Source organism: Amphiura filiformis, chromosome 6 (genome assembly GCF_039555335.1).
Source record: "Amphiura filiformis chromosome 6, Afil_fr2py, whole genome shotgun sequence".
Lineage (NCBI taxonomy): Eukaryota > Metazoa > Echinodermata > Ophiuroidea > Amphilepidida > Amphiuridae > Amphiura > Amphiura filiformis.
In genome coordinates, this window is record NC_092633.1 from 22,652,553 (window position 1) to 22,678,119 (window position 25,567).

General features: G+C 36.2%; 1 protein-coding gene across 1 annotated transcript in view; it reads left to right on the forward strand.

Moving 5' to 3' along the window:
* Nucleotides 1-24,324, forward strand: part of LOC140154417 (uncharacterized) — a 105,515-nt gene extending 81,191 nt beyond the window's left edge. The window contains 6 exon segments of the mRNA XM_072176984.1: nt 1,203-1,361; nt 4,829-5,320; nt 5,323-5,577; nt 8,794-10,890; nt 15,098-16,454; nt 21,719-24,324. Coding sequence (XP_072033085.1) covers nt 1,203-1,361; nt 4,829-5,320; nt 5,323-5,577; nt 8,794-10,890; nt 15,098-16,447 — 4,353 coding nt within the window. The 3' untranslated portion in view covers nt 16,448-16,454; nt 21,719-24,324.
* The last annotated feature ends 1,243 nt before the right edge of the window (nt 24,325-25,567 follow it).

Genomic DNA, 25,567 nt, shown 5'->3' on the forward strand with positions numbered 1-25,567 from the left:
AGATAACACTCACATGGGTATCCTTGAGACTGAAGAGGATCGAATGCAAAAACAGCAGTGAGTCGCCTTAAATAGGACGCAGATTTCTCTCCAGATGTTAATTATATCTTTTGTCTCACTTCATGTTTTATGTTATATAAATGGCAAAATGGGTGTACTGCAGAGCAATTTTTTACCAATTTTTACCATCATTGGTTTATTGATCTGCATTCATGTGAACAATCAAATAATCGTAACAAAAGAAAGGCCTGTACATTATGTAGCAGGACAGTTGTATAAACAGGGTTGAATGTTATGATTGGTTTAATTAATACAGAGAAGGTTTAGAGACCTTTTCACCCACCTTTCAGAGACCTTTTTACCCAGCTTTCAGTAATATTTTATTTTTATAGTTGATCCATTTTTGTTATCTGAATATTGCATTTTACTCTTTTAACATTCATAACTGGTCACAACATGTCTGTATGTGTGTTTATCCCTTTTACTATCTACTAATGTGATTTTTCAATTCTCCACTTCCACTTTCCAATCAAAGGATCTTACCAATGTACTGTCATTGTGGTAAAGTTTTCATTGGTTTGTTTTGGAAAATCACAATAATGAATTCAAGTGAGGGTCAGAAAATGAAGTGAGGGCGGGTGACGGGAAACTCAAAATCGACTTTCCATGGCCTAATATGTTCAAATGTTTTGTTGTTATTTGTGCCACATATATTGAAATCCTATGTTAGATTGCCCATATTAACTAATAGTACTGCATTTTGAGATTTTGTCAATAACCTTTACTCCTGGAGCATAACTGGTTTCTTCACTTCATAGTATTAGAGGCGTTTATTCCATTATTGTACCCATTTAATAATTATACATGTGATACTTATTTTATACAGGATCAATTTAAGCTCATGTATTTTAAAAGTATTGCAAAGTAGGTATTTACTCAATTACTGGATTGTTTGTTCGAATCTCACTTAAATTCCTGTTTTCTTTTACATAATTTTGTTTGGTAGATATGGTATAGGATATGAAAGTGGATAGCATTATTAAATGGAAGAATCAAGATTAAATTTAGATAATGAATGGCTGCCCTATGAGGTTAGTAAAGTAGTTGTGCTCTAGGAGCACAAGGTGTTGGTAGAATCTCAAATAATACTGAGTATGCCAATAATTTTTCAGCAGATGTTACAATGTTTTTGTTCTTTTCAGAGTCTCATAGCTGTCCCAGATAACAACAGTGGTGGCATACCAAACATGTTGAAACCAATGAAAAAGCGAGCTATTGAGGCATGGAGAAACGAAAATGGCAAGCAAAAACCACCAGTGGAGGAGGTGCCCCATCCCCAGAGGCCACCTCAAGAACCGCCGGTGAGAAAATATATGTGCATTGCACATACTAGTACTGTAAAAGTGGATGTTTCAGTGAAATATTAACTTTTGCGATCAACACAACTACTTCAAAAATAAAAATGTGCAAATATGTTTATTTTATGCATAGGTCTATGTATGAAAACTCAAAATTGCCAATTTGAAAACATGGAAAGAAGTTTGAAAATAACAAAAAATTACGAAAATGACCACTTTTACAGTATTTTTTAGCTACAAGCTTATTGAGGTCCAGGAAAAAGCGAAACAAGTCACAGATTTATATAATGCTAATGTTTGCAGATTCAGATTGGGGAAGCAATTCATGACAGACCGATTGGGGGGTGAGAGTGAGCAATTTTGGCATGCCATTTGAAAATGTTACTCAGCCCCTTATTGATTGAGTGCTTGAAGAAAAGTTTTCAACAGCATAAATGTATAAATTCTGACTGAATATTTCTAATGTAAATTGCCTTTGGGATTATTTCTGAAATTAAATTGAATTGAATACAAACAATACACATGGGTGGACACTATCAGTTGATATCATGTGTTACTACATGTTAAATTAGGCTTGAACAGGATAGAAATATGTTAGTGTATCCATTGATCCAGGCTAAACAACACCTAGACTACACTATGGACCACAACAGCCTCAGCCCAACGGCATAGTTCAATAACTTCAATTAAATACTCATAGTGCAAAATTTGACCTCAAGTTGCAGAGTATGAGTTTTTGTCCAAATTTTTCAAGGTCATTCAATGAATGTACAGATGTATTGGGGTTAAAGAACTGTGCCCTGATAGATGAACCTGTTGTGGATCCTAGTGCTAACCAATGATTAAATGAAACGGCTAACACCTTTACTACATCACACACTAGTAACAGGATATTCTAATTAGTACCATTTGTTTTCAAATCATGTAACTTAGGATTATCGTTGTACATCGTATTATAGCTCAACTGAATATGGCCCCCGTTTCAGTCATTTATAATGACAGAAATGTGACACCTCTCTTCCGTCCCTGCTTGTATTGATTCCGTGAAATGTAACACGTCTTCAAACTGATCAGTGGATTGAGGATACCTAGCATTGACGTAACTGTTTCTGTACTTGTGAGAGTGTAATTAGTGTGTGGAACTAATAAATATCAGCGGACTGACACAAAAGGGATGGTTTTTACCAATTCCATATCTGCATAATGGCCTATTCCATTTAAAATCCACACTACCCCTGTGGAAGATTTTGGAAATATCCTCTACAAGGGAAGTATGATTTTCAAATGGAATTATCACATAGCAGCTCCATTTGAAACCAACTCTACCTCAGGGAAGATTCAGGTTGAATCTTTCTCAGAGGGTGTATGAAATTCAAATGGAGCTGCCCAATATGCTCATTCCATTTGAAATTCATACTCCCCAGTGGCAGATATTTTCAAAATCTTCCACAGGGGTAGTGGGGATTTTAAATGGAATAGCTGAATGTCCACATGGTCAACAAAAATAAACAAAATGTGTCTTCTCTGAGGACCTCTCACCTCTACTACTTCACATAATGATGACCCTACAACATATTAATATTTTTTGTGAAGAAATCAATTAAAACCTGACTATATAATTGTTCCTTAATTGCCTTACCAACAAACTATACTTGTGGATTTGTTTAACACTTCCCATGCACGTGTCAAATAGACTATACTGAATGTACAACTTCATTAATCATTTCATGAATGGTAATTTATGGATATATATACAAAAAGTCGTAAAATTAATCAAAATGAAAGTCCTGACTGATTGAATAAGCCAAATCGACATTGGAAGTTTGCAATGCATTGTAGGACAGTTTTTGCAGTTTTGGGACACTTTGTCCTTTGACCTTTCAGAAAATTCAGAAATATTGGGTTTTTGTACGTACAAAATATAATCTAAAATGTTTTACAATAATTAAAACAAATACAAAAAATATTAGTATTTTATAAATTAATTATTTAGTATTTTTAATGATCAACATTATGACAATAATAAGAAAATGAATAATAATTATGTAAATTTTCCTAATATGTCAGAGGTCAAAGTGTCCCAAAACTGCTCTCAAAAACCGGAAGTGAGAATGGCGATTGGGCTTATTATAAAATATAGGGTGTCCTGATTTAGTGTCCATCCCTAATTGAATAGGGTGGTACTCATAAGGCCTGAATCAAATACCCTCTGACCTAAATTACGTTTTTAAAAAATGACAAAAACAACAAGAAAACAACAGCATTTTAAAATACTTCCCTAATTCCCCATAGACCTCATACATACAGAGTAAAAACCTACATTTAGGTGAAGAATATGGATAAGTATACTAATGATATATTAATTCAATGCCACAAGTTACAGATAAATATATGCATTTAAAATTTACTGGTAGCCACATAAAGACATCCTTTCTTTTCACTAGGAAAAAAGAAGCGACTGAAAACAAGCATGAAACTGCGTATTGAAGCGAGACACAGGACCCTTTGGTTACCATGACAACCTACTATTTGAGAAAAATAACTGGATATAAAACAAAATTGACCAACTAGGTAGTTTTGTCCACGCACAATGTACATTGATGCAGAAAATAGATATTACTTATTAGATAAAAAGTGTACTGTTTCTGATTAAAATAAAAATATTTTGTGTGCATAAACTCAAAATGGGAAGGTTACAACTTGTTGTCATCTTCAATGTTGGGTGATTGGTTGGTTGACAAATATCTCGATATCCTTCATGCCTTTCAAACTGTTTTAATGCCAAAAGTGAAACTTAATATTAGAAGAATTTGATCTATTCTTAAATTTTTGTTTATTAGATACATGTAATATGAATAAGAAAAGACGTATAATTTGTATGCTGTTTTCTACTTATACATTCACTGAGTAATGAAAGTGATCAAGGTTGTGGAACAAAGAATAGGTTCCCTCAGGATGGAATTCTGCTCAAAGAGAAAGTGAGAAAATAAAATATACACTGTTCTCTTGAAAGTAAGCCGCATATCGCCAGCCTGCTATGCTAATTGCCTAAGTAATTTTTTGTAATTTTGAGAACAAAGTACAAAATATGGTTCAAGCATGCATTTAAACATATTTATTCACCAATCTTTGCACAAGAACAAATGATATTGATAATGATACAATTGAAAGAGAACAATCGGAAATAATTAGGGTATTTACATTACTGATGCATGCTTGAACCACATTTTGTTTTTTGTTCTCAAAATTACAAAAAATGACTTAGGCAATTAGTGTAGCGGCTGACGATATGCAGCTTGATGACTGTTCAAGTTTGTTGCAAAATTTATCGTTCTTGAATTTGGGATTCCGGTCATTGAAACATCAATGAATTTTTAAACTGAAAGTCTGTGGGAACCCTTGAGAAAGTGACCATTTTAAATATCATTACCTAGCTAAGTTTTTCTCATGCTTTATTGTCTTAAATACAGGTTGTTAGTCCATGGCCCCAGCAACAACTACCACCCCGCTCAGATGTTCCAACGAGACCACCACACAGCACACCTCATCCTTTACCTCATCCCAAAGATATGTGGCATCAGATGTTAGTACGGATGAACCCACCCACACTAGCTATGTCTCCATTAGACCAAGGTATACGAGCACCACCTGGACAACCACCAGGCCTCATACCTGGCCTACCACCTGGACTGACTTTGTCTCCTGGTTTACCACCTGGAATGCCAGGAGCTACATCCATGGTTCCAGGAATCATTTCCATGCCAACACCTGTAACATCAATGGCTGCCATATCGTCTCCCTATTCCTCGGTTTCTTCAGGCCTGTCACCAGCACTAAACGCTCAATCAGGAGCTCGTGTAGATGGAATTTTAGGGATCAATAGGGCTGTTCGAGGCATAAACGGCCAGTGGGTGTGGAGCGATCAGGAGGTAGTAAGCGAAGAAGAATACCGGACAAAGATCAAGGAATGATAGATCTAGCCGCAGCTGGTGGTATGACTCCACATCAAAAGGAACTCAGTAGAATTCAACCAATTATATTAAACTTTGAAATCCCTGTGCCAAAAGTATCACCTCCCAAACCCATCGAACAAAGACTAGAATGTCTGTCAGACAGGCAACAGCAGTCACAAAGTGCTGAACATCAACTTTCCCAAGAAGAAGAGGAAAGGCTGGCCCAAGGAGCAAGAAGAAATGTACATTTACTTCCCGAACAAAGGGTAGGTAGTTGATCAGTAAAATCAATCAATGCTTATGAACAAAATTGGGTGACTTTTCTATTATTTGGGCTGAATTTTTTTTCAAGATGCTGCCACTTTTTTGAAGGCATAGCAGGTCATTTAGAAGTACCCCAATTATGATGGTTTGAATCCAATACACACATTTATTGGTTGAGCCATAAGTTTTAAAATAATGGACAAGACATAATCGAGTCCAATATTTTAACTCATAGCGAGACCAATAAATTTTGTATTGGGTGAAAAAAATTTGATCATTATTATGATTTGAGAATCTTTTCTTGGTCAAAATTGAAAAAAAAAGTGATGGTGAATAAAAAGAGCCTATCCAACACTTAAAAGGTGATTTCGTGATCCACAGCCTCATCCCCCACTTTTCTCAAAAAAAGTTGAGATTTTTATACCACTGGAAACCTCTGGCTACATAATGTTTATGTACCAAAATTTCTTACAGATTAATTTTAGTTTAAATATCGTCAAATTTGAATTTTGTTCTGGTATACGAGAACGAAATTACAACAGTGGCCTGTGGAGCAGTGTAATACACATCATCATGCATAACTCACAAAAATCTGAATCAACTGAAATTTTGGGAATAAGCTTTTTTCGTGGATATCTACTGACAAGAAGAAGATGCTAGGATCACGAAATCCTCCTTTAATCACAACACTTGGTCCCAGTGTTGAGTCCAATTGTTGTTTATATTGAACTGTGCAAAGTAGGAAGGAAGATTCTGAAAACACAATAATACTGTAAAGTGTACCTGTTGACAACTCTGGTCACAAACCTGCAATGGGTCACATGTGAGATGTTTGTACACAGAATTATTACAAGCTCATGTGTTCATTTTATTTGTGGATTTAACACACTTCATAATTGATGATTTTGTATTAGTGGATATCACTGTGCATCACTGTGCCAAGATGTGCTACTAAAAGGTCAAAATAAAGTGCATTCTTATTTTGAAACTATTTCTGTATGTTTAATGCAATATACCCATCAATTTGTATTGTGCCAGGATTTCCTGGCATTTTTTTTTATTTTATGAATTTAGATTGTGCTTTTACCTGTTTTCACAGAATTTTCATGTTAGCGACCTTGCTTACATTTAGATAAATGTAACCAACACATTTAAAATCCAGTTAGTTTGGGCGTAACTTTCCACAACCATTACTATGACCTTAAGGGCTGGGGTATGAACGTTTGGACAGTATTTATTGTGGGACATTAGCATTGTTAGAGCACATCAGACACATCGAATTGCATTCTGAATACGAAGAATGTCCTTCTGATATCAAATAATTTTGATTTTTGAAATTCGCAATGTAATACACATTTTATGGCAAATCATTAAAAATTGATATTTTTGATATTTAACAGTACTCGAGTAAACTTTATAAATCTGATGATTTATACTTAAAGTATATGTAGGTGGGATGAAAAGCCGACGATCAATTGAAAATTTTGACCTTTCGTATTGAAGATATGAATTTTTTTCCAAAAACACAAAAAAAATTAGGTCTTTTTGGGAAAAAATCCATATCTTCAATATGAAAGGTCAAAATTTTCAATTGATCGGCTTTTCCTTCCAGCTACATACACTTTAAGAATATATCATTAGATTTATAAAATTTACTTCGAGGACTGATATATATCAAAAATGTGAAAAATATCAAATTTTAATAATTTGTCATAAAATTTGTATTATATCGTGAATTTCAAAAATGAAAATTATTTGATATCAGAAAGACATTCTTCGATTCAGAATGCAATCGATATGTCTGATGTGCTCTCATGTCCCACAAAAAATACTGTCGAAACGCTCAAAACGCCTCATTCCAGATCCCTTAATAAAACTGTTCATGACACTTTTTTACAATGCATTGATTGATTTATACACCAAATAGCTGCATTAATCTATTCCAGCTCCAGTGACACCTCATTTATATCCCTGACCTTCGGGTGTATTGAAAAAATTCAATATATTGGGGCTGTTAGTGCTAGTTGTCATACCCTGCTAGTGAACATCAGCCTGATCCTACCCATGGCAATATGCAAGAGGTGTCACATGGGATTGGAATAGATATTATTATACACTCCACAACTGTTTGGAGTAACCTTTATTTTTGTATATTATCAATTGATGTACTCACTGATTCCACACTATACAGTTAGGAGGAGATCAATGATAATTAATTCTGTTACCTATTTCGGACAATAGTCGAGGACCAATGCCCTTTTCCCAATAATCCAATGTGTTATGGAATCAATTATAGTAATCATTGTGAGCTAAAACAATGTACAGGGAACACACAAAATACGGTAGTAGTTCACGAATCATGATATTACAGCCAAAGTTAGGGACGGTTCCAAACTTCAAGGAAACCAAAATGACCCGCAACGATGTTTTCGTTAATTTGAGATATCAGCGACCCCAAATGATGCAGAAATCATGGAGTTATGAAATGGTAAGCGATTGAAGGTACAAATTCCAAAGTTGCAATTTTCATTTCTTCTGTAAATGTTAACCGTAGCAGACCCTATTGATTTGTATACATTATGAATGCACACAAATACGGGTGTATGTGACATAGCCATATTCAAACAACTGGATTTTTTTTATAATTTTGGGTACCTGGGCAGGGAATTTCCTGCCCGGGTAATAGGATTCTCGGGCAGGACTCAAATTCCCGGGACTCACTCACACCCTTAGTTAGTTTTGAGTGTTTTTTTTTTTGAAAAACTTGTTTTCTTAATTTGCAGGACTTCACAAGCAAGTAAGCAATATGAAAATTTAATTAATATAAATACTTACACATTTCTTAACATTGACATAGACTTGAAAATGCAACTTTCATTTTGTATATTGAAGTTTTCATCACAGTTTCCTTAATTGTGAACAATTTTCAATGAACGAGGTCACGAGGACCCAAATTATTATGGTTAACTTAATTTTCTTGCCTTGAATTCGACCCTTGGAAATGAGGGCCATGGTTCATGAACTGCTACATTATTTTTTGTGCTCCCTGTATGTGCAGAATTCATAGTATGATTTATAAGGTCTTATTACAAAATCATATTCTACCTACATTAAACCCCATCCCTAATTACCTCTTTGTTGTTGTTTGCACAGAACACTTGTGCTATAATGTATAATAACACATGGTTTTCTTTGTACCTCTCTTTCTATTTCTACAGCCCGGACACATTCCAGTTCATCCCAATATTGTTGTGACTTCGTATCCAGACGGTGTTCCACGATTACAGCTACCTCAACCTGGAACAACTGCCCCTGCTCCAGGACATTTACCCCCATCCATTCAGTATAAAGGTGATGAAAGAATGCTATCACCAAGACGTGGTATTTCCCCCGGAAGCAGACCACCCCAATCAGATCCCTTCAAGAAACCGGACATTGAAAAGTTTGAAGCAGTAGCAGGAGCCAAATGTTTTATATGTCGTTTATCTATTCCGCCTGGTAGTAAAGACTTCCCTTTAAGGCCTACTAGTATTGTAACATGTAGTCGGTGTAAGAAAGTAGCATTTGGCGGCAGTGCAAAGACCTCTATTGAACCAATTCCAAAGTTTCCAACAGCCTGCAATGCATCACTCGCTGAAAAGATGGGAAAATTACGAAAAGCACAAGCATATGTGAGGATGAGAAAAAAGATTGCTCAACAACGTGCTATGGGGATAAATCCAAGGAAAGTGGTCTCTGCATCAGCACCGTCATCTCCAGCACCAAGATCCCCAATGCCTCTTTCTCCAGCCTCTTTACCCCCTCGATCTCCAGGGACATACATGCCAAAGTCTCCCCTCCCACAGTCTGCTAGCTCCTTGCCGCCACCGTCACCAGGTTTGATGCCGCCCTCTCCAGCTTCTCTTCCTCCTCGTTCACCGGGTGGTGTTGCACCTAAATCGCCAAAGTCTCATTCAAGATCTCCTCATTGTCTTCAACCAAGGTCGCCAATGTCTCTACCGCCAAGGTCACCTTGTTCCATGCCGGCAAGTCCCCAAGCAGCGGCTTATCATTCGTATCCAGCCTCGCCTAATGCTGCTCCACATAACATGCCTCCAATGAGTCCTGTGTTTGCACCAAGACTGCCATCCCCTTCAGGGAGTGCCGGATCTAGTTCATTTCACGAATCTCCAGAAAAACAAACTGATGCGTTCAATGCAAATGCTAGCATTAGAAGTCCTAGACATCCCCAACTATACGAACAATCCCCTGGATCTTCCACAAGCTCAGAAAGACTTTCCTTACCACCTGGTCGAGAACAGGATGATACCACTATTAGAGCCTTATTACAATTGGGTAGGCAGGCTGACAGACCTACAGATGATGGCAGTGGAGTCCCTGTTGTGGTTTTGCAACGAGGTGAAGCACATACATCAAGATCAAATTTGTCCCCATACCCTCACCCTCACCCTCTGATAATTCCATCAAGTCATGCAGGAGAACCATCATCTTCATCCATGCCCAACACACCTACAATGATATCAGCAGGTGGGCATCTTATACCGGTCATGTCATATGGTGGAACACCAACATCATCTTCACCCGCAGTGAATACCCTCCATCCAGGCTATCATCCCACCGGAGCCTTTCCATTTCTGGTTCAACCGTTTTCTCCAGGTGCAATGGGAGCTCCTGGTTCCAACAAAACTTCTCCTGTGCCAAAACATTCAAATATACGGAAGCCTGGCTTGAGCCAATCTCAGTACATTCCAACTTCTGCGATGTCACCTAGACTAGGCGTGCCAAAGCAACCTCATTATATCTCTTCAGACGGTAAATATGTTATGGAATCCCAGTCTGATAATCAAAATCGACCGGACTCTATTGTGATAGTAGGAACAAATTGTGCAGGATCATCTTCGATTACAGTTGGAAATGATCTGAAAGATCCTTATGCATCAGTGCCCCCATCTCGTCAAGTACCTAAGCAGCAGCTAACAGAGATGTACGGCAAACCAGGATTCAGAGCATTTTACTGTTCTTGTTCTGGTAGGCAGATTATGCTACTGCAATGCCCTGATTGTGACTTTGTTTGCAACAACCTGTTTGGTATGGAATTACACATAGCCGCGCAGAGGCATGCTGAAAGTCGAGCGAAAGCAGCTGCGACAGATGTTCTCAAATATGGAGATGAGCCAGGATCATCGTCACATCAGTATGGTACAGATCAGGAGATACAAGATGACGGCAATGATGAAACCATGTCACAATCATCTGTGGATACCCAATCTGTTGATTTGGAGACTGAGGCCAATTCACCTAGAAATTTTCACGAGGCAAGTAGAAAGTTATTATTAAGAGATCAAGTTAACAGTTCCAACTTCTTATTATGATTGTATCCCAAAATGTTTATTCCAACTGCATTACTGCAAAATGGTCTGACTGTAAAGCTGAATTTACACTTTATCACTGATGACCTTATTCAAATCAATGTTGTGGAGTCAATTTTCCCAAAGCAACCAATGTTGTACAGTACCTTTCCCAAAGCAACCAATGTCGTACAGCACTTTTCCCAAAGCAACCAATGTTGTACATTACTTTTCCCAAAGCAACTCAAGAGTGTAAATTCAACTGAAGCGGTTATCATGAATCTATACCAGCATATACATACTTGGATAACATATAGCTCTAAAACTCATTGTGACACTAGCAGCCCTACTTTTTCCTGAAGATACTCTAATTGAAGATGCTGGAAGCTGGTGTAAATTATGTCTCGCCAAATTTTTTTGACCAGCTTGCAGCACCATCAACAATAGTATTTTCATATGAAAAAACTTGCTCTCATGGAGAGATTCTTTGCAACTAAAAACTATAACTAAGGTATGTCATAAAAGTATAGATTTGCTGGTATGAAATCTCAACAAATTATGGACAATCTAGATGAAACTAATACTAGTCCAAGTAGTAGGACCTGTTTTTTTTAGTTGCCAGACCAACTATTCAGACTCTGATCAATCAAGAAAGATTAACCATGAAAGTCCAGTAACCGCACCACCGGAAAAAAGGTCCTACAATATTGGTCAGTTACCCAAGTCACTGATTTGAAAATGACATCATTCAAATAGTGCTGGCCATAGTGGTCCTGCCCTCAAAACCAGACATGTAGTACACAACTGCCCAAAATTGAAGGATCTTTTTTTCGGGTGGTGCGGTTAGTGGACTTTTGTGATTTAAAATCTTTCTTGGGCGATTAGAGTCTGACTAGATGGTATGGTAACTTAAACTAGGAAAAAACTGGTAAACTCTGCTAAATACCGCTCAATTTACCTGTACTATGATCAAGAATAATCAAGAATTATTTTTTTTTGTTACTGCGAGGATCAATAAAGTACTAAGTTACACTGAGGTTACATAATGCAACGTGCAGTTCACCTAGGTGCTGCGCCAAGCAGTGTGTATATAAATCGATGATACTAAGAATCTCGCCTAATATAAGCTGATCATAGTATATATATGTTTGTTTTGGTTGGTTCCCTTAGTAATGCCAGAGTCAAGATGGTAGCAGTGACAACAGAAATGAAACATTTCACCTCATATGGGCAATTCCATGTTAAAATGACATTTTTTCAAAAATATGAACTTTGCAATTGGCAATGATTGATGATATATTTTGATTATACACCCTTTAAAGTTAACAAAAAAGAAATTTTCAAATGAATATCAGCTGCAGTATTTTTTTTTCATTGATTTGAAGGATTTAATGTATTTTTCTACATTTTGTTAATAGCAGATAGTCAAAAGTAATTAATTTTTTTTCTCATTAATATATGGAACAAAAACAATTCTTTTTTGTGATAGTGTTGTTTGATACAATTGTCAAAATAAAAAATAAAAAATTAGGAAGCCGTGTTGGTAATGGTCAGGATGGCACGGCAAGTTGTATAATGTTAAGCATGTAACGCGAGTCACAAAAAGAACAACTTTTTAATGCAGTAAAAAATCTAAAGGGTTATAAATGTTCCCTTTCATTTTCCTCCTGGTTTAGGTCATAACTCATAATTATTTTATAAGGTTTTTGGTTTGCTACAATTGTACCACCAGAGACAGACTATTCAAAATGGTAACGCGAGTCACAATGTAACGCGAGTCACGATATTGTAACGCGAGTCACACATATTATACAGCTCTCTATACAGTAGGGCTAGAAAATAATCCATAAATAATCACTAAAACTTCTCCCTCCCAATTTTACCCTCACCAGGACTCATAATTATTGTACATCACTTCACAAATTGCAGGACTGGAAACCGTTTTTGTCCCCATCTGTGAATTCAAATTCACAATTTGATTTTCCATTATAAACACCCATTATAAACACCCACTACCACCATTCCACCCCAGTTTCCACCTAACCCCAGAACAGAAGGTCATGTTTAAAGTTGAATTCCACAATATAAATTAAATAGAGCATGTTTAGAGCTTTCAAATTGGGCTGTGTTATCAAATAGTGAGTGTAACAGTCATGTAACGTAACGCGATCGAGTCACGCACTAAGTTGGCCATTTAAAAAAAACCAAACTCAAATGTACTTAATGTTTGCTTCTGTAGTATAGCTGCAGTAAAAGGTAATTACTTTGTCTGCAGCTTCTTGTTTGAGGAGAAATATTGAAAAAGTAAAAGCTCAATTTGGAAGGGGTAATTTTAGCAACAAAAGTCACAACCACATTTTTTGCCAATAAATGTTACATAGTTACATAGAGTTATATTGTTACATAGAGTTATTCACAAATTACAAGTTTACGTGATTTGATACATGTAAAGAGAAGATGAATAAATCAAGTCTGGGGAATGTGTTCCACATTGATCAGCTGCAGCCTTTTATATTTTGCTACTAGGGGCTCTGCAATAAGCAGACCTCCCCTCTCAGCCTGCCATAAATTGCTTGATCCTCTTCTCGGCCTGCCAAAAAATCCTTACCCCTCTTTGCCCATATGGAAAATTTTAGGAACCCATTTTGCAAACCTTAAATGGTCTATCATCAGTTTTGCATATACACCAGGCACACAAAGAAACTTGTCAGTTATAATCACCCTTGCTGTTCAACAACTTGATAATTTTGCATTATTCTGAAATATACATTTTGTTAGTTGGATTTTGCTTTCTCGTTTGACATCCTGTTCATGAAAATCGAGCAAGAATTGACCAAGATATGTGCCTCCAAACCCCCAAACCCCCAAATTGAAAGGTGCAATTTTAACGATTCAATTGTGCCTGTTACACTGTGTGCTTTATTGATCGGCCCATGGTGCTTGTGTTCAACACAACGATGCATCCCATTGAAAATCGTTGAAATTGCAACTTTTGGGGTTTGAGAGTTTGGAGGCACATGTTGTGGTCAATTCTTTTTCAATTTTTACGAACAGGGTGTCAAGTGAGAAAGCAAAGTCCAATTAACAAAATGTATATTTCAGAATAATCCAAAATGATCAGGTTGTTGAACAGCAAGGATGACCATAACTGACAAGTTTCTTTTTGTGCCTGGTGTACATGAATGTTTCTATAACAGTTTTTCAATGCATTTTATGTAATAAATGTATATGAAAATTGTATTCTTATTCAAATTGCCAGTTTTTTTTAATTTCCATCATTGGCCCCCATTACCACCACCCCACCCCACCAGACCACACCACCACCCCACCCCAGAGGAGAGGGTCCTTTTTAATGCTGAATTACAGTATTTTTATAGTGCTAAAGTAAAACTGACCACAATGGATATGAAATTGAGCGTGTTTAAAGCTTTCAAAGTGGGACCATGTAATCAAAATAGTGAGCGAACGCTTGAGTCACGTAACGTGAGTCACGCTTCAATTTAGCTAAAGTTGGCCATTTTAAAATACCAATCTCAAATATACTTGGTGTTTGTTTCTGTAATACAGCTGAGATATAAGGTAATTACTTAGTGGTATAAACTTTTGTCTGCAGCTGTTTGTTTGAGGAGAAATATTGAACAAGTAAAAGCCTAATTTTGAAGGTGTAATTTTTGGTTACGCGAGTCACAATCACAATTTTTGCTAATAAATGTTTCATCTAGTTATTTACAAAATTAAATTTATGTGATTTGATACATTGGGTCAGTAAGTACATGTGGAGAGAAGATGAATAAACCAACTCCTTGTTCAATTGTATTTATATGACATTGAATGTGCTGATTTTATCAAAAATGTAACGCGAGTAACGTGGAATTGCCCTTATGTGACATGATCAAGGGGAATGAGTCTCATGTCGGCAATTTTCAATTAGAAGTTTTTTACATCATTTTCTGGCAGTTTACAAATGCTACATTTTGACGCAAACCCCATCAAAATCAGACATCTGGTAATTTAAACAATGTTTTTGCCAATGTCTCAAAAACAATTTTAGCGATGTCTGACTCATTCCTCTTGATCATGTCACAAATGTAAGGTGTACTGCATACCAATCAAGCTTTAGACTGATTCCTACTATTTCCAATAACCATCATGCACATTTTGATTCCCCTTACAGGAAAGTCGTCACGAGTCTGAGAACTACCCTAGCCCTGGTCGTTATTGTCATCAAGATCAAGAAAGCTGGACTAAATCATCAAGTGTCATCAGTACTGGATCAAGTAATGCAAGAAGAGACTCTCTAACAAGAGGCCCAACCCCTAATTTAAGCTCCAGTCCATTCAGCCCAGGGATGGAGCGTCCAGCCCCATTAGACTTGAGTGGCGAACGTGAAAATGAAATGTTACAGGAGCGGTGGAGAAAAAGCGTTGTTGTTAGTCATAGAAGAGGTTCTATTACTGAAGGAACACCACTGGATCTTTCTGGATATAGCAGACCGGGTAATTTTAGCGGTAAAGATATTCCAACTTCTGAGGCCCAGTATGTTCTGAACCATAAACTGGGTAATATTGGTAGTGTTATAGAGAAACAACAGGCCCTGGATCTGACACCAAATAGTACTCATGGGCCATGGTCAGAAAATAACAGTCCTTCACGGCCAAACTCTGTGCAATCAAATTCAAGCTTGGGTAATCTGGGCAATATTCTAGAAAGACCGCCAGCTACTATTGACTTGTCACGTTTTCAAACAAATACCTTGAGTAATTCCACTAGCAAACCATGGCCGTTTCCGCGGTCATCCACGTACGTGCCTCCACCATCAAAAATAACGACTAATCCATTCCTTGCATTCAGCATGCAGCATGCAGCAAGGACGAGCAGAGGCGCGAAAGAGGCGAAATCAATAGAAACTCCGTCAACCAAGACAAGTAATAAAGACACTGCGACATCAGTACCACCAATGCTTAACATTCCAGCAGGTGTAGCTGCAGCTAGTACTATTTCTCGTCCACCTTTGTCACAATCAAGGACTACTTCTTCATCTAACATGCCAACAACTGAATTGACTCGAGCACCACCAGGATTAGTAAACTTAGGTGTTTCACCACATCGAGTACTTAATTATCAAGGGGGCACAATATCCATACAGCCCTCAGATTCTCACCCTCCAGTTCATTCTAGAACGGTTCTTTTCAGTGGCGGTGAGCCACAGACTCCAGAACCTCCTCATATCCGTATTAAAGAAGAACCATTCGATAGAGATGAACCTACACCCTGCGCAAGTAATGGAGGAATCGATGAGCAACATCGGGTGAGGTCATCTCCTGGTATCAGGTCAACTCCAGGGGAGAATTCATCAGATGTTGATGGGTTGCCGGTCATGAGGACAGGGATATCCAGGAGGGCTCTGTCATCACCGCAAGACAGTGGAAGAGAGAATGATAGGACTAGTCAAGAACTGCAGCCAAGCAAGAAGCAGCTAGCATCGCCTGTGGTGATTAAGCAAGAAGTTACAAGTGCCAATTAAACTGCAGGTGAGTTTGACTAAGAACACATAACTGTGACTCAATTAAAAACATTAAACATTAGCTTGTATGAGCATGTGGGTGGATCAATAATGGGACAGAAGTCTCTGCTGCCATCCACGCATGCAGCCACTCTGCATGTTAACTAAAGGTTGTATATTGGGCTGTACCAGTTGAAATCCATACAACCCTATGGAAGACATGATCTGTAGGCCCTATATACTAAAATGTGTCTTACAAATGTAATTGTTGCGATGATTATATATCGATAAATGTTCGATCCGTTAATAATTTTGTTGACAATCTTTGCACTTAATGCTTTATAAAGTGATCTACAACCGTGAAGCAAAAATCCATATAATTATGTAGTAGAATAACCACCAGTAACCCGTTAAAAACATTGTACATTGAATACGTAAATCTATAGCTGCGGTGGCAACACCTCAAAATCGGCTTAACCTTGTCCGCTTACAAATCTCATTATTTTATTTTACAGAAAACTCTTTTTAAAATCTATTTATAGTTGTATATATATATATATAATTTTCTATGTCTGTTTCAAATCTAGATATTTGTGTTGTTTGCTCCAAGACTATCAAACAGTGTCATAAAAATATAGCATGCAAAAAGTGTAAATCTTATGTTCATAAAAAATGCACCAAATTGAAACCTAGGGAGTTAAAAAGTGTACGCCATATTGAATGGATATGTCCCAAATGTATTGCTACCTCTGACAATCTTAATGATACCAGTGATGATGATAATGAATGTGAATTAAATCATCATAATGTAACTGACAAAGATTTAGACAAATTTGATAAGATGTTGTTCAATCCTTTGCGATTCGAAAGTACTATGAAAAATGAATATTATGATAATCATAAATATAATGCGTGTTCTTATATTATTCGAACAGTTTAAATCATATGCACCTGAAAGTAATGGTGGATTTACTCTTCTAAATGTTAATATTCGAGTCTTTCCAAAACTTTGATAAACTCAAAGAATGTATTAAAACTGTCAGTCATGACTTTACTATCATAGGCCTCTCGGAAACACATCTTAAAGATAAACCACATGAATACTACAATCTTCCTGGCTATAATATGGAACACGTTAACAGAATTGGCCACGATAAAGGCGGTGTATGTATGTATGTCTCTAACAAAATCCAGTACAAATTAAGAAAAGACCTATGTAATGCAAACTCAAATTACGAATCATGTTTTATTGAAATAGAAAGAAAGAATGCAAAAAATATATTAGTAGGAGTAGTCTACAGGGCCCATACATCCATAGACAACTTTATATTAGATATTGATAAAGTGTTCAACAAAATTAATGCTGAAAATAAAATGTCCTATATAATGGGAGATTACAACATAGACCTTCTTAAAGATGATACTGATAGACCTACTCATGATTACTTGGATCTCATTTATTCTTATTCGCTGATTCCAAAGATTTATAAACCAACCAGAATTACAGAACACTCGGCAACAATCATCGACAACATAATACGAATTGCGATAACGTATTAAAATCGGCAATCTTGGTTACAGATGTAAGCGATCATTTGCCAACAGCAGTGATATGTAATTTGAGTTTGGATGATAAAAGTAAAAACAAAAGTAAGCCTAAGTGTTATTACAGAAGAGTTCATAATGAAGATAATGTAGCAAGGTTTAAAAACCGATTGTCTAAGGTAAAATGGGAGGAAGTCTTGGATAATAACAATGCAGAAGATGATTACAATAAGTTTGTAAAATATTTTCAAGACCTATATGATGAATGTATACCACTCAAAAAATGTACGAATAAATCAAAAAAAGATCCACGGTCTCCGTGGATCACCAAAGGTCTCCTGAAAAGTATAAACAAAAAAAACAAGTTATATAAACAATACCTAAGAAGTCCAAACGAAAATAACAACCAGAAATTCAAAGCGTTCAGAAACAAATTGCATGGCCTAATGAGAAAGGCAAAGCGAGCCTATTTCTTTAAAAAGTTTGAAGCAGTGAAAAATAACATGCGACAAACCTGGAAAACAATTAACAATGTCATTGGAAGAACAAAAAAAACAAAGTCTCTCAGAACAGTTTAAATGTGAATCCGGCGCTATTATTACTGATCCATCATTGATTTCAAATGAATTCAATGATTTTTTCGTTAACATAGGGCCTAAATTGGCGTCAGAAATCCATAATTCTGGTAACAGATATCATGATTATCTTACTACACCTTCCCAAAATAGTATATTTATGAAACCAATAGCTGAATCGGAGATTCTGAAGATAATTGCTAAATTTGATCAAAACAAAAGTGCAGGTCACGACGATATAGGCAACCTTATTATTAAAAAGGTTGCAAATGAAATTGTTCGGCCTCTTACAAATATCTTTAATTTGTCTTTGTCTACTGGAAATGTTCCTGGTCAATTAAAAGTAGCTAAAATAATTCCCATTTACAAAAAGGATGATGCTGAAATACTGTCAAACTATCGCCCTATATCAATCTTGCCATGTTTCTCTAAAATCCTGGAAAGATTAGTTTTCAACAGATCGATTGAATTTATTGACAAAAACCATATTTTAAATGAAAAACAGTTTGGTTTTAGAGCCAATCATTCCACCCATATGGCGATCATGCATCTTGTTGATAAAATAAACAATGCAGTAGAGGATCATAAAACCACAATTGGCGTGTATCTAGACTTATCAAAGGCATTTGATACAATAGATCACAATATTTTACTTCATAAGATGGAACACTATGGATTCAGGGGTATAGTTTATGACTGGTTCATGAGTTATCTAAGCGATAGAAAACAGTATGTAAATTTTAATACCAGCAAATCTGAACTACAAAGTATAATATGTGGTGTCCCACAAGGCTCAATATTAGGCCCTCTACTTTTTATTCTGTATATCAATGATATAACTAATGCGTCGAGTTTGTTAGACTTCACACTATTTGCCGATGATACAACAATTTTGTACTCAAGTGATGATATTGTAAATGACATATCGATGATTAATAAGGAACTATCAGAAGTAAGCAACTGGTTCAAGTCAAACAAACTCTCGGTTAATGCTAGTAAGACTAATTATATGATTATGGGTACCCCAAAAATGACTTCGATGGAAAACTCTGATGATGGTACGTCTCACAAAAATGCAGATATTATATTAGACAATGTTAAACTACAAAGAGTAACTAAGACCAAATTTTTAGGAGTTATAATGGATGAAAATCTTACATGGAAATGTCATATTGATGGAATATCAAAACAATTTCCAGGAATATTGGCATAATTAACAAACTGAAATTTTACATGCCTGAACGGGTTTTGCAAACATTATATTGTACTCTTGTCTTGCCATATATTAATTACGGGATTCTCATTTGGGGGAACACGTGTAAAACATATCTTGAGAAAATACACAAGCTTCAAAAATGGGCTGTGAGAACCATTTCCAATAGCCACTATCGGAGTCATTCTGGGCCACTTTTTCATAAATATGATTTTTAACGTATTTGACACCTACAAATTAGAACTAGGTGTATTTATGTACAAATACTGTCTTAATCAATTACCAAACTCGTTTAATAACTTCTTTACTAAACGTTCTGATATCCACAGCTATCACACAAGAAACAGCAACAATTATAATCAAACAAGAAATAAAAAGGTTTTACTGATCAAGCGGTCAGAACCACAGGCCCAATCCTGTGGAACTCCCTAAACGAAAATGTCAAAGAAGCTAAATCATTGAAAAAAAATCAAAAAAAATACAAATTGCATCTTTTCTTATCATACATTTAATTCTTGGAGCAAATTTTTAAGTTTTATGTGTCTTGTGTGATAGTCTTTTTATTTTGCTTTTCATTTTTCCGTCTTATAAAAGGGGGTGGTCAATTCTGGCCTTATTGGCCTTTCGATCATTCCCTCCATAATCGTTTCGTTTAATCTTTCTTTGTAATAATGTATCCAATAAGTATTTGTCTGTTTGTTTGATTATGGAAATAAAGTTGAAGTTGAAGTTGAAGTTGAAGTTAATCTCCTGTACAGGGGGTATAAATTTCAAATGGAGCCACCCATTCAGGAATTTTCAAATGGAGGCACCCATTCAGGAAATTTCAAATGGAGTCACCCATTCGGGTAAACCCATTTGAAATTCATACTCCCTGTGTGGAAGACTAAGGTCATATCTTCCATAGAGGATGTATGAATTTCAAGCAGAATAGCCGAATGCTATTGGATGGATCTACATGTAGCTGTACCTTATTTCAATGGCTGCAGTAAATCAACAATTGACCTTTTCAGTAAATCCTATAAGCCTTTGTGATTGTATCCTGCACACATCGCTTCCATGCGTACATTGTTACTGCACAGTTATTGGACGATAAAATATGCTGTAACAATGTTTGCTAACGATGTGCGCATTGGAGTGACATCCCGGGGTGAAATATGTAGGGGTTCAAAGGCTTTTTGAATTTACCAAAAAGGTCAATTTTGACCAGATTTCGAGAGGTAGAGAATTGGGGATTCTGCGTCTGCTTGGTTGCTAAGCTATACTTGTACAGGTTGAGGTTATATCATACCATAAATCTCATTATTAATTATGAGCCACAGAAGATATCTTACACTTCCCATAATGCATTTTGTCCCTGTACTGGTTTGCTATTCAATGTATCAGCAATGAATAGAAAATCAGTACAGGGAAGAAATGCATCGTGGGAAGTGTAAGATATCTTCTCTGTCCTGGAACTCGCCTTAGTGCCTTTGTGAAAGTAGTCTTGATATTATCGCTCTCCAGTTCACAAGTGTACATCTGATTCAAAAAACTTATTGTGCCGGCTGTGCAGCGATTGGGTTGCCTTGAACATCCGAAAATTAAAAAACAAGTATTTACCTTTGTTTAAAGCTTTTTGAACAAGCATGTGCTAATATATTGAACTGTGCAACAAGCAAATGTTAAAGCAGGAAGTGTGAAAGGATTGTGCCAGTTTGTGTCAAGTGGATATAATGTTTTCCAAGGTTCCTTTGACAGCGTTAACCATCGCTTATACGTGCGCGACGTCAAGCGTGTGCATTGGACCTTGTGCAAAATAATACGAGCTGGACGGGTAGCAGTACGCTCAATTTGTAAAAGGAAACCTGAATATAGTATAGTATAGTAATGGAAACTGACCTGTCTTATTTTAACTGCCTCAACTCAACATTTGACACATTCTTTTTTTTTTTTTTTTTTTCTTTTCTATTTTCACAGGGAAACTTCAAATACATAACACACTCTTTTTGACTCAGAGTTTGGATGATCTTACCTCAAATCAGTTGCAGAGGTGCCATAAATCCATTGTCTATAGCAATTGAATGTATGTAAATAGCACAGAGAAGTACCAAGTCTTGTCTCACTGTATGCCAGGGACTCTCAAACTGCCTTGCAGCTCATATTGATATGAAACAACGTACAGGCAGCGTTGACATTTCCTTTTCTTTTCATCTAGTCAATGAGCTGCATTTAGCAGTTTCAGAACCCCTGGACTGCTTGGAGGATTTCCTTTTTTCTGTGAAATCTAACTATATATGTGTATAGTTTTATTTTTTATGCTAGAATTGCTTTTTTTATATATATTTAAATTCAAAGAAGGAATATGATTATTGTTCATCTCTGTTGGTGATGTTATGAAAGCAAAGAATTCTTATCTCAACACTTAGTGAGCACTTTTCAAGAAAGATGTCATACGATCTGTGAAAAACATTTCATATTAGGAATGAAAGTTGTGTTGAGGTATAGATTTCTTAGTAAATGGTTATGTGGTAATTCTTTGCATGGTCATCTCATAACGAGGTTCTACCCCCAAGTGTGTGCTTAATTACTGCATATGCTTTGCAAAAAGCCTTCTGGCACATCGCGAGAAAAATGCAAAAAACAAAAATACTTTTTTTGCGCATGCATTTGCAGGGAAAACCTCGTTTTGGGAGCAATATGGCAGGTCCGTACAAAAGTTCAATGGCTTTTCATTTAAAAGATCAAGTGTAATAAAATTCAGGAATTCTTCAATTGTATTAAAAGCCTAACATGTAAGTACTAGCCACATTTAGCATAGTTAAGTTAGGCTAAATCTGAGTTTTACTAGTCATTTAATAGTGAGAACTCATTTTGAAGCCTAGAGGAATATGATGCAATTAATTTGAATAGGAAAATTGTGTCAAATGATTCCTTACAAAATAAAGTGTCATATTGTGAAACCTCGTGCATGTATAAAAGACATTCTATTTTTCAAAATCATTGTGGGGTATATGGCTGAATTGTTACTCCCACACCAAGTAATCTGTAAAATACATTGCTGCAAGTAATACTACTACCATTGTATTGTCTCTGTAAATTATCCAGTTCAAGTAGTTGATTTGGCCTGGTTACATAACCACTCTTACATTAATGTTAGTTCTATTTAAAGAATAACTTGCAAAAACAATGGGGTATTTCATTTGAAATTCACACTGCCCCTGTGGATGATTTTGAAAATATCTTCCACAGGAGGAGTATGAATTTCAAATGGAATGAACACATTAGCAGCTCCATTTAAAACTCAGCCTCCCTCTGTGGAAGATTATCAGGTTGAATCTTTCTCAGAGGGTGAATGATATTCAAGTGGAGCTGCCTAATGTGGTAATTCCATTTAAGATTTATACTCCCTCTGTGGAACATGTTTCCAAAATCTTCCACAGGGGTAGTGTGGATTTCGAATGGAATTGCCCATTTTGCCTGGGGTGTAACAAGTTGTTTTGGTTATCTGGGTCAAATCAACTACTTCACCACAAGTGTATAATGTTTTTTGCTGCAACATTATGTTTTGTCACTTTTTTCCCTTACATTGTAATACATGTTCTTTGATTAATCACTTGTTATATGCCTGTCAGTGTGTTACTAATTCCTGAAATATTACAATTAATTCATATTGAATGTGTAAAAGGAGTTGTAAGCCTGCAATTACTTAGCAGTGATCAATCATTAATATTCACAAAGCATCTGAGAGAATAGGCATAATTGTTGTTCCGGTGTAATGCTTCCATTTTGTTTGGCATTCAAATTTTCCATTGAAGTTTGGTAAACAACATATATGTTGCCATGGTAACGTCAAACAGGCAAATTGCTATTTCATGCAGGATATAGGAAAAGGAACACCAGTTGAGCTAAATAACTGGTTGTTTCTGGGTAACAATTCTGATCATTATTATGTTTTGATGAGTCCAAGTGTGTGAAAATATTGGATCCAAAACATAATAATGATAAAATTGGATGCTTTACGCCCAATATTTATTGATCTCGCTATGAGTTTTAAAATATTGGACACGACTACATCTCGTCCAATATTTTAAAACTTGTAGCTCGACCAATAAATATGGGCTCAATCGATCCAATTTTATATCAGAATGTGTGATAACCATGGCAACAAAGAGGTGAAATAGTATTCAAACAGGTGCAAAATATGAGGTTGTAGTTGTCATGACATATGTGTTTTAATGTAGTTCAATAGATCAATGGCCTTTGTATTGTCATTCAAATTCAATTGAATGTATAAAGTGAGTACATTTACTATGTTGTGTAAAGGTGACGGTATTTCAAGGCCTTTTTCTTCTCACACTGCAGACAGCTATTGCAAAAATTAAAATATGCAATTTCATTTCTTTTGTGTATAGGTTTACATAATTGAATTTGGAATTTTGAAAGTTGAATAATTTACAGTTATCTCTGCACAACAGAATTAATCATTCAAATTGCTTACTTTTACACAATGTGTAAATGGAGGGGTGTAGCATTACACAGTGCATGTTTGTGGAAAATCTGTGCTTTCAACTAACCCTATGTGACAGATTTTAGCCAATTTTGTACTGAACCTTTTAAACACATTCTTCTGTAGCTGAATTGTAACACATTTGCTAATGTTTCAGTTGTTTACTATCAAACAACATGTATAAATTGCTTCAAAAACACAGCAGTGATCTATGAGCTAGGAGTAATGTGTATAGTGTAAGCCTATAATATAAAGAACTTGGTCATGATGTAATATACAGGTATGTGTGTGTGATGGGGAAGAACGCCAGAGGTAATGGATGTAGCAGGCGTTTGGGTTACAGTTGTTGACTTCAAAACATGGAAAAATGGTTATCATGAAGTACCTGCAATAGAGGTCCTGCATGCTTTATTACTAGTTTACTTCAAGTAAACGATTTGAAAAGTTCAGATGCAAAATTCATATTTCTCAATTTGAGAAATAGGCAAATATAACTAGTCAGATATGTGTACATACATATCAAAAGGATGCACTTGTCGGCTGCTACATGTGTCTCTTTTTACATAATTGCTAGGAATAAATACCAGACTCATCTCAAGTGGTGGTCACTTCAAATCATCCTCAAGTCACATGGTTTAGGATACAGAGAACATTCTGTAACAGCAGCCGACAATTGCATCGTTTTGATATAGATGTACACATATAAAGAAAATAATAAGAAAATCTTTGCTACTTTTGATCATAGTTTTAAAAGTTAACCTTGGCATTTTTAAAGCAGGCTGTCTTAAAACCAAGCATTATAATAAGGCAGATATTGGTTGGTGGCCTTAACTCAAAAAGTTTGAAAAATGGTGTTTATATCCTTTTGCATCTGAACTCTGGTGTAATGGGCTATTCCAGTTGAAATTCACACACCCCCTATGGAAGACATGACCTTAATCCCCCACACAGAGGGTGTAGACTTCAAAAGTTCAAATGGAGTCATCCATTGAGGTAACCCCATTTGAAAATTAAGGTCATGTCTTCTAAAGGGAGTGTGTGGATTTCAACTGGAATAACCCAATATTAGAGATATAATTGGTATCATCCTTGGGCAAGAAACACCTCACATTTGTCATTGTCCCTTGAACATGTTTAAAGCAAAACTTCCTATGTAACCTGCTGGTGCTGGTAGTTTTGTTTTAAACATGTTCAGGGGCCACTAGCACATAGCAGGTTTTTCCTGCCCAACGACGGTATGCTTTTGTTGAACAGAATTGAGCATTTGCCCATGATTGTGGGGAATACATCACATGCAGGACCTCTATAATTTGCTAATG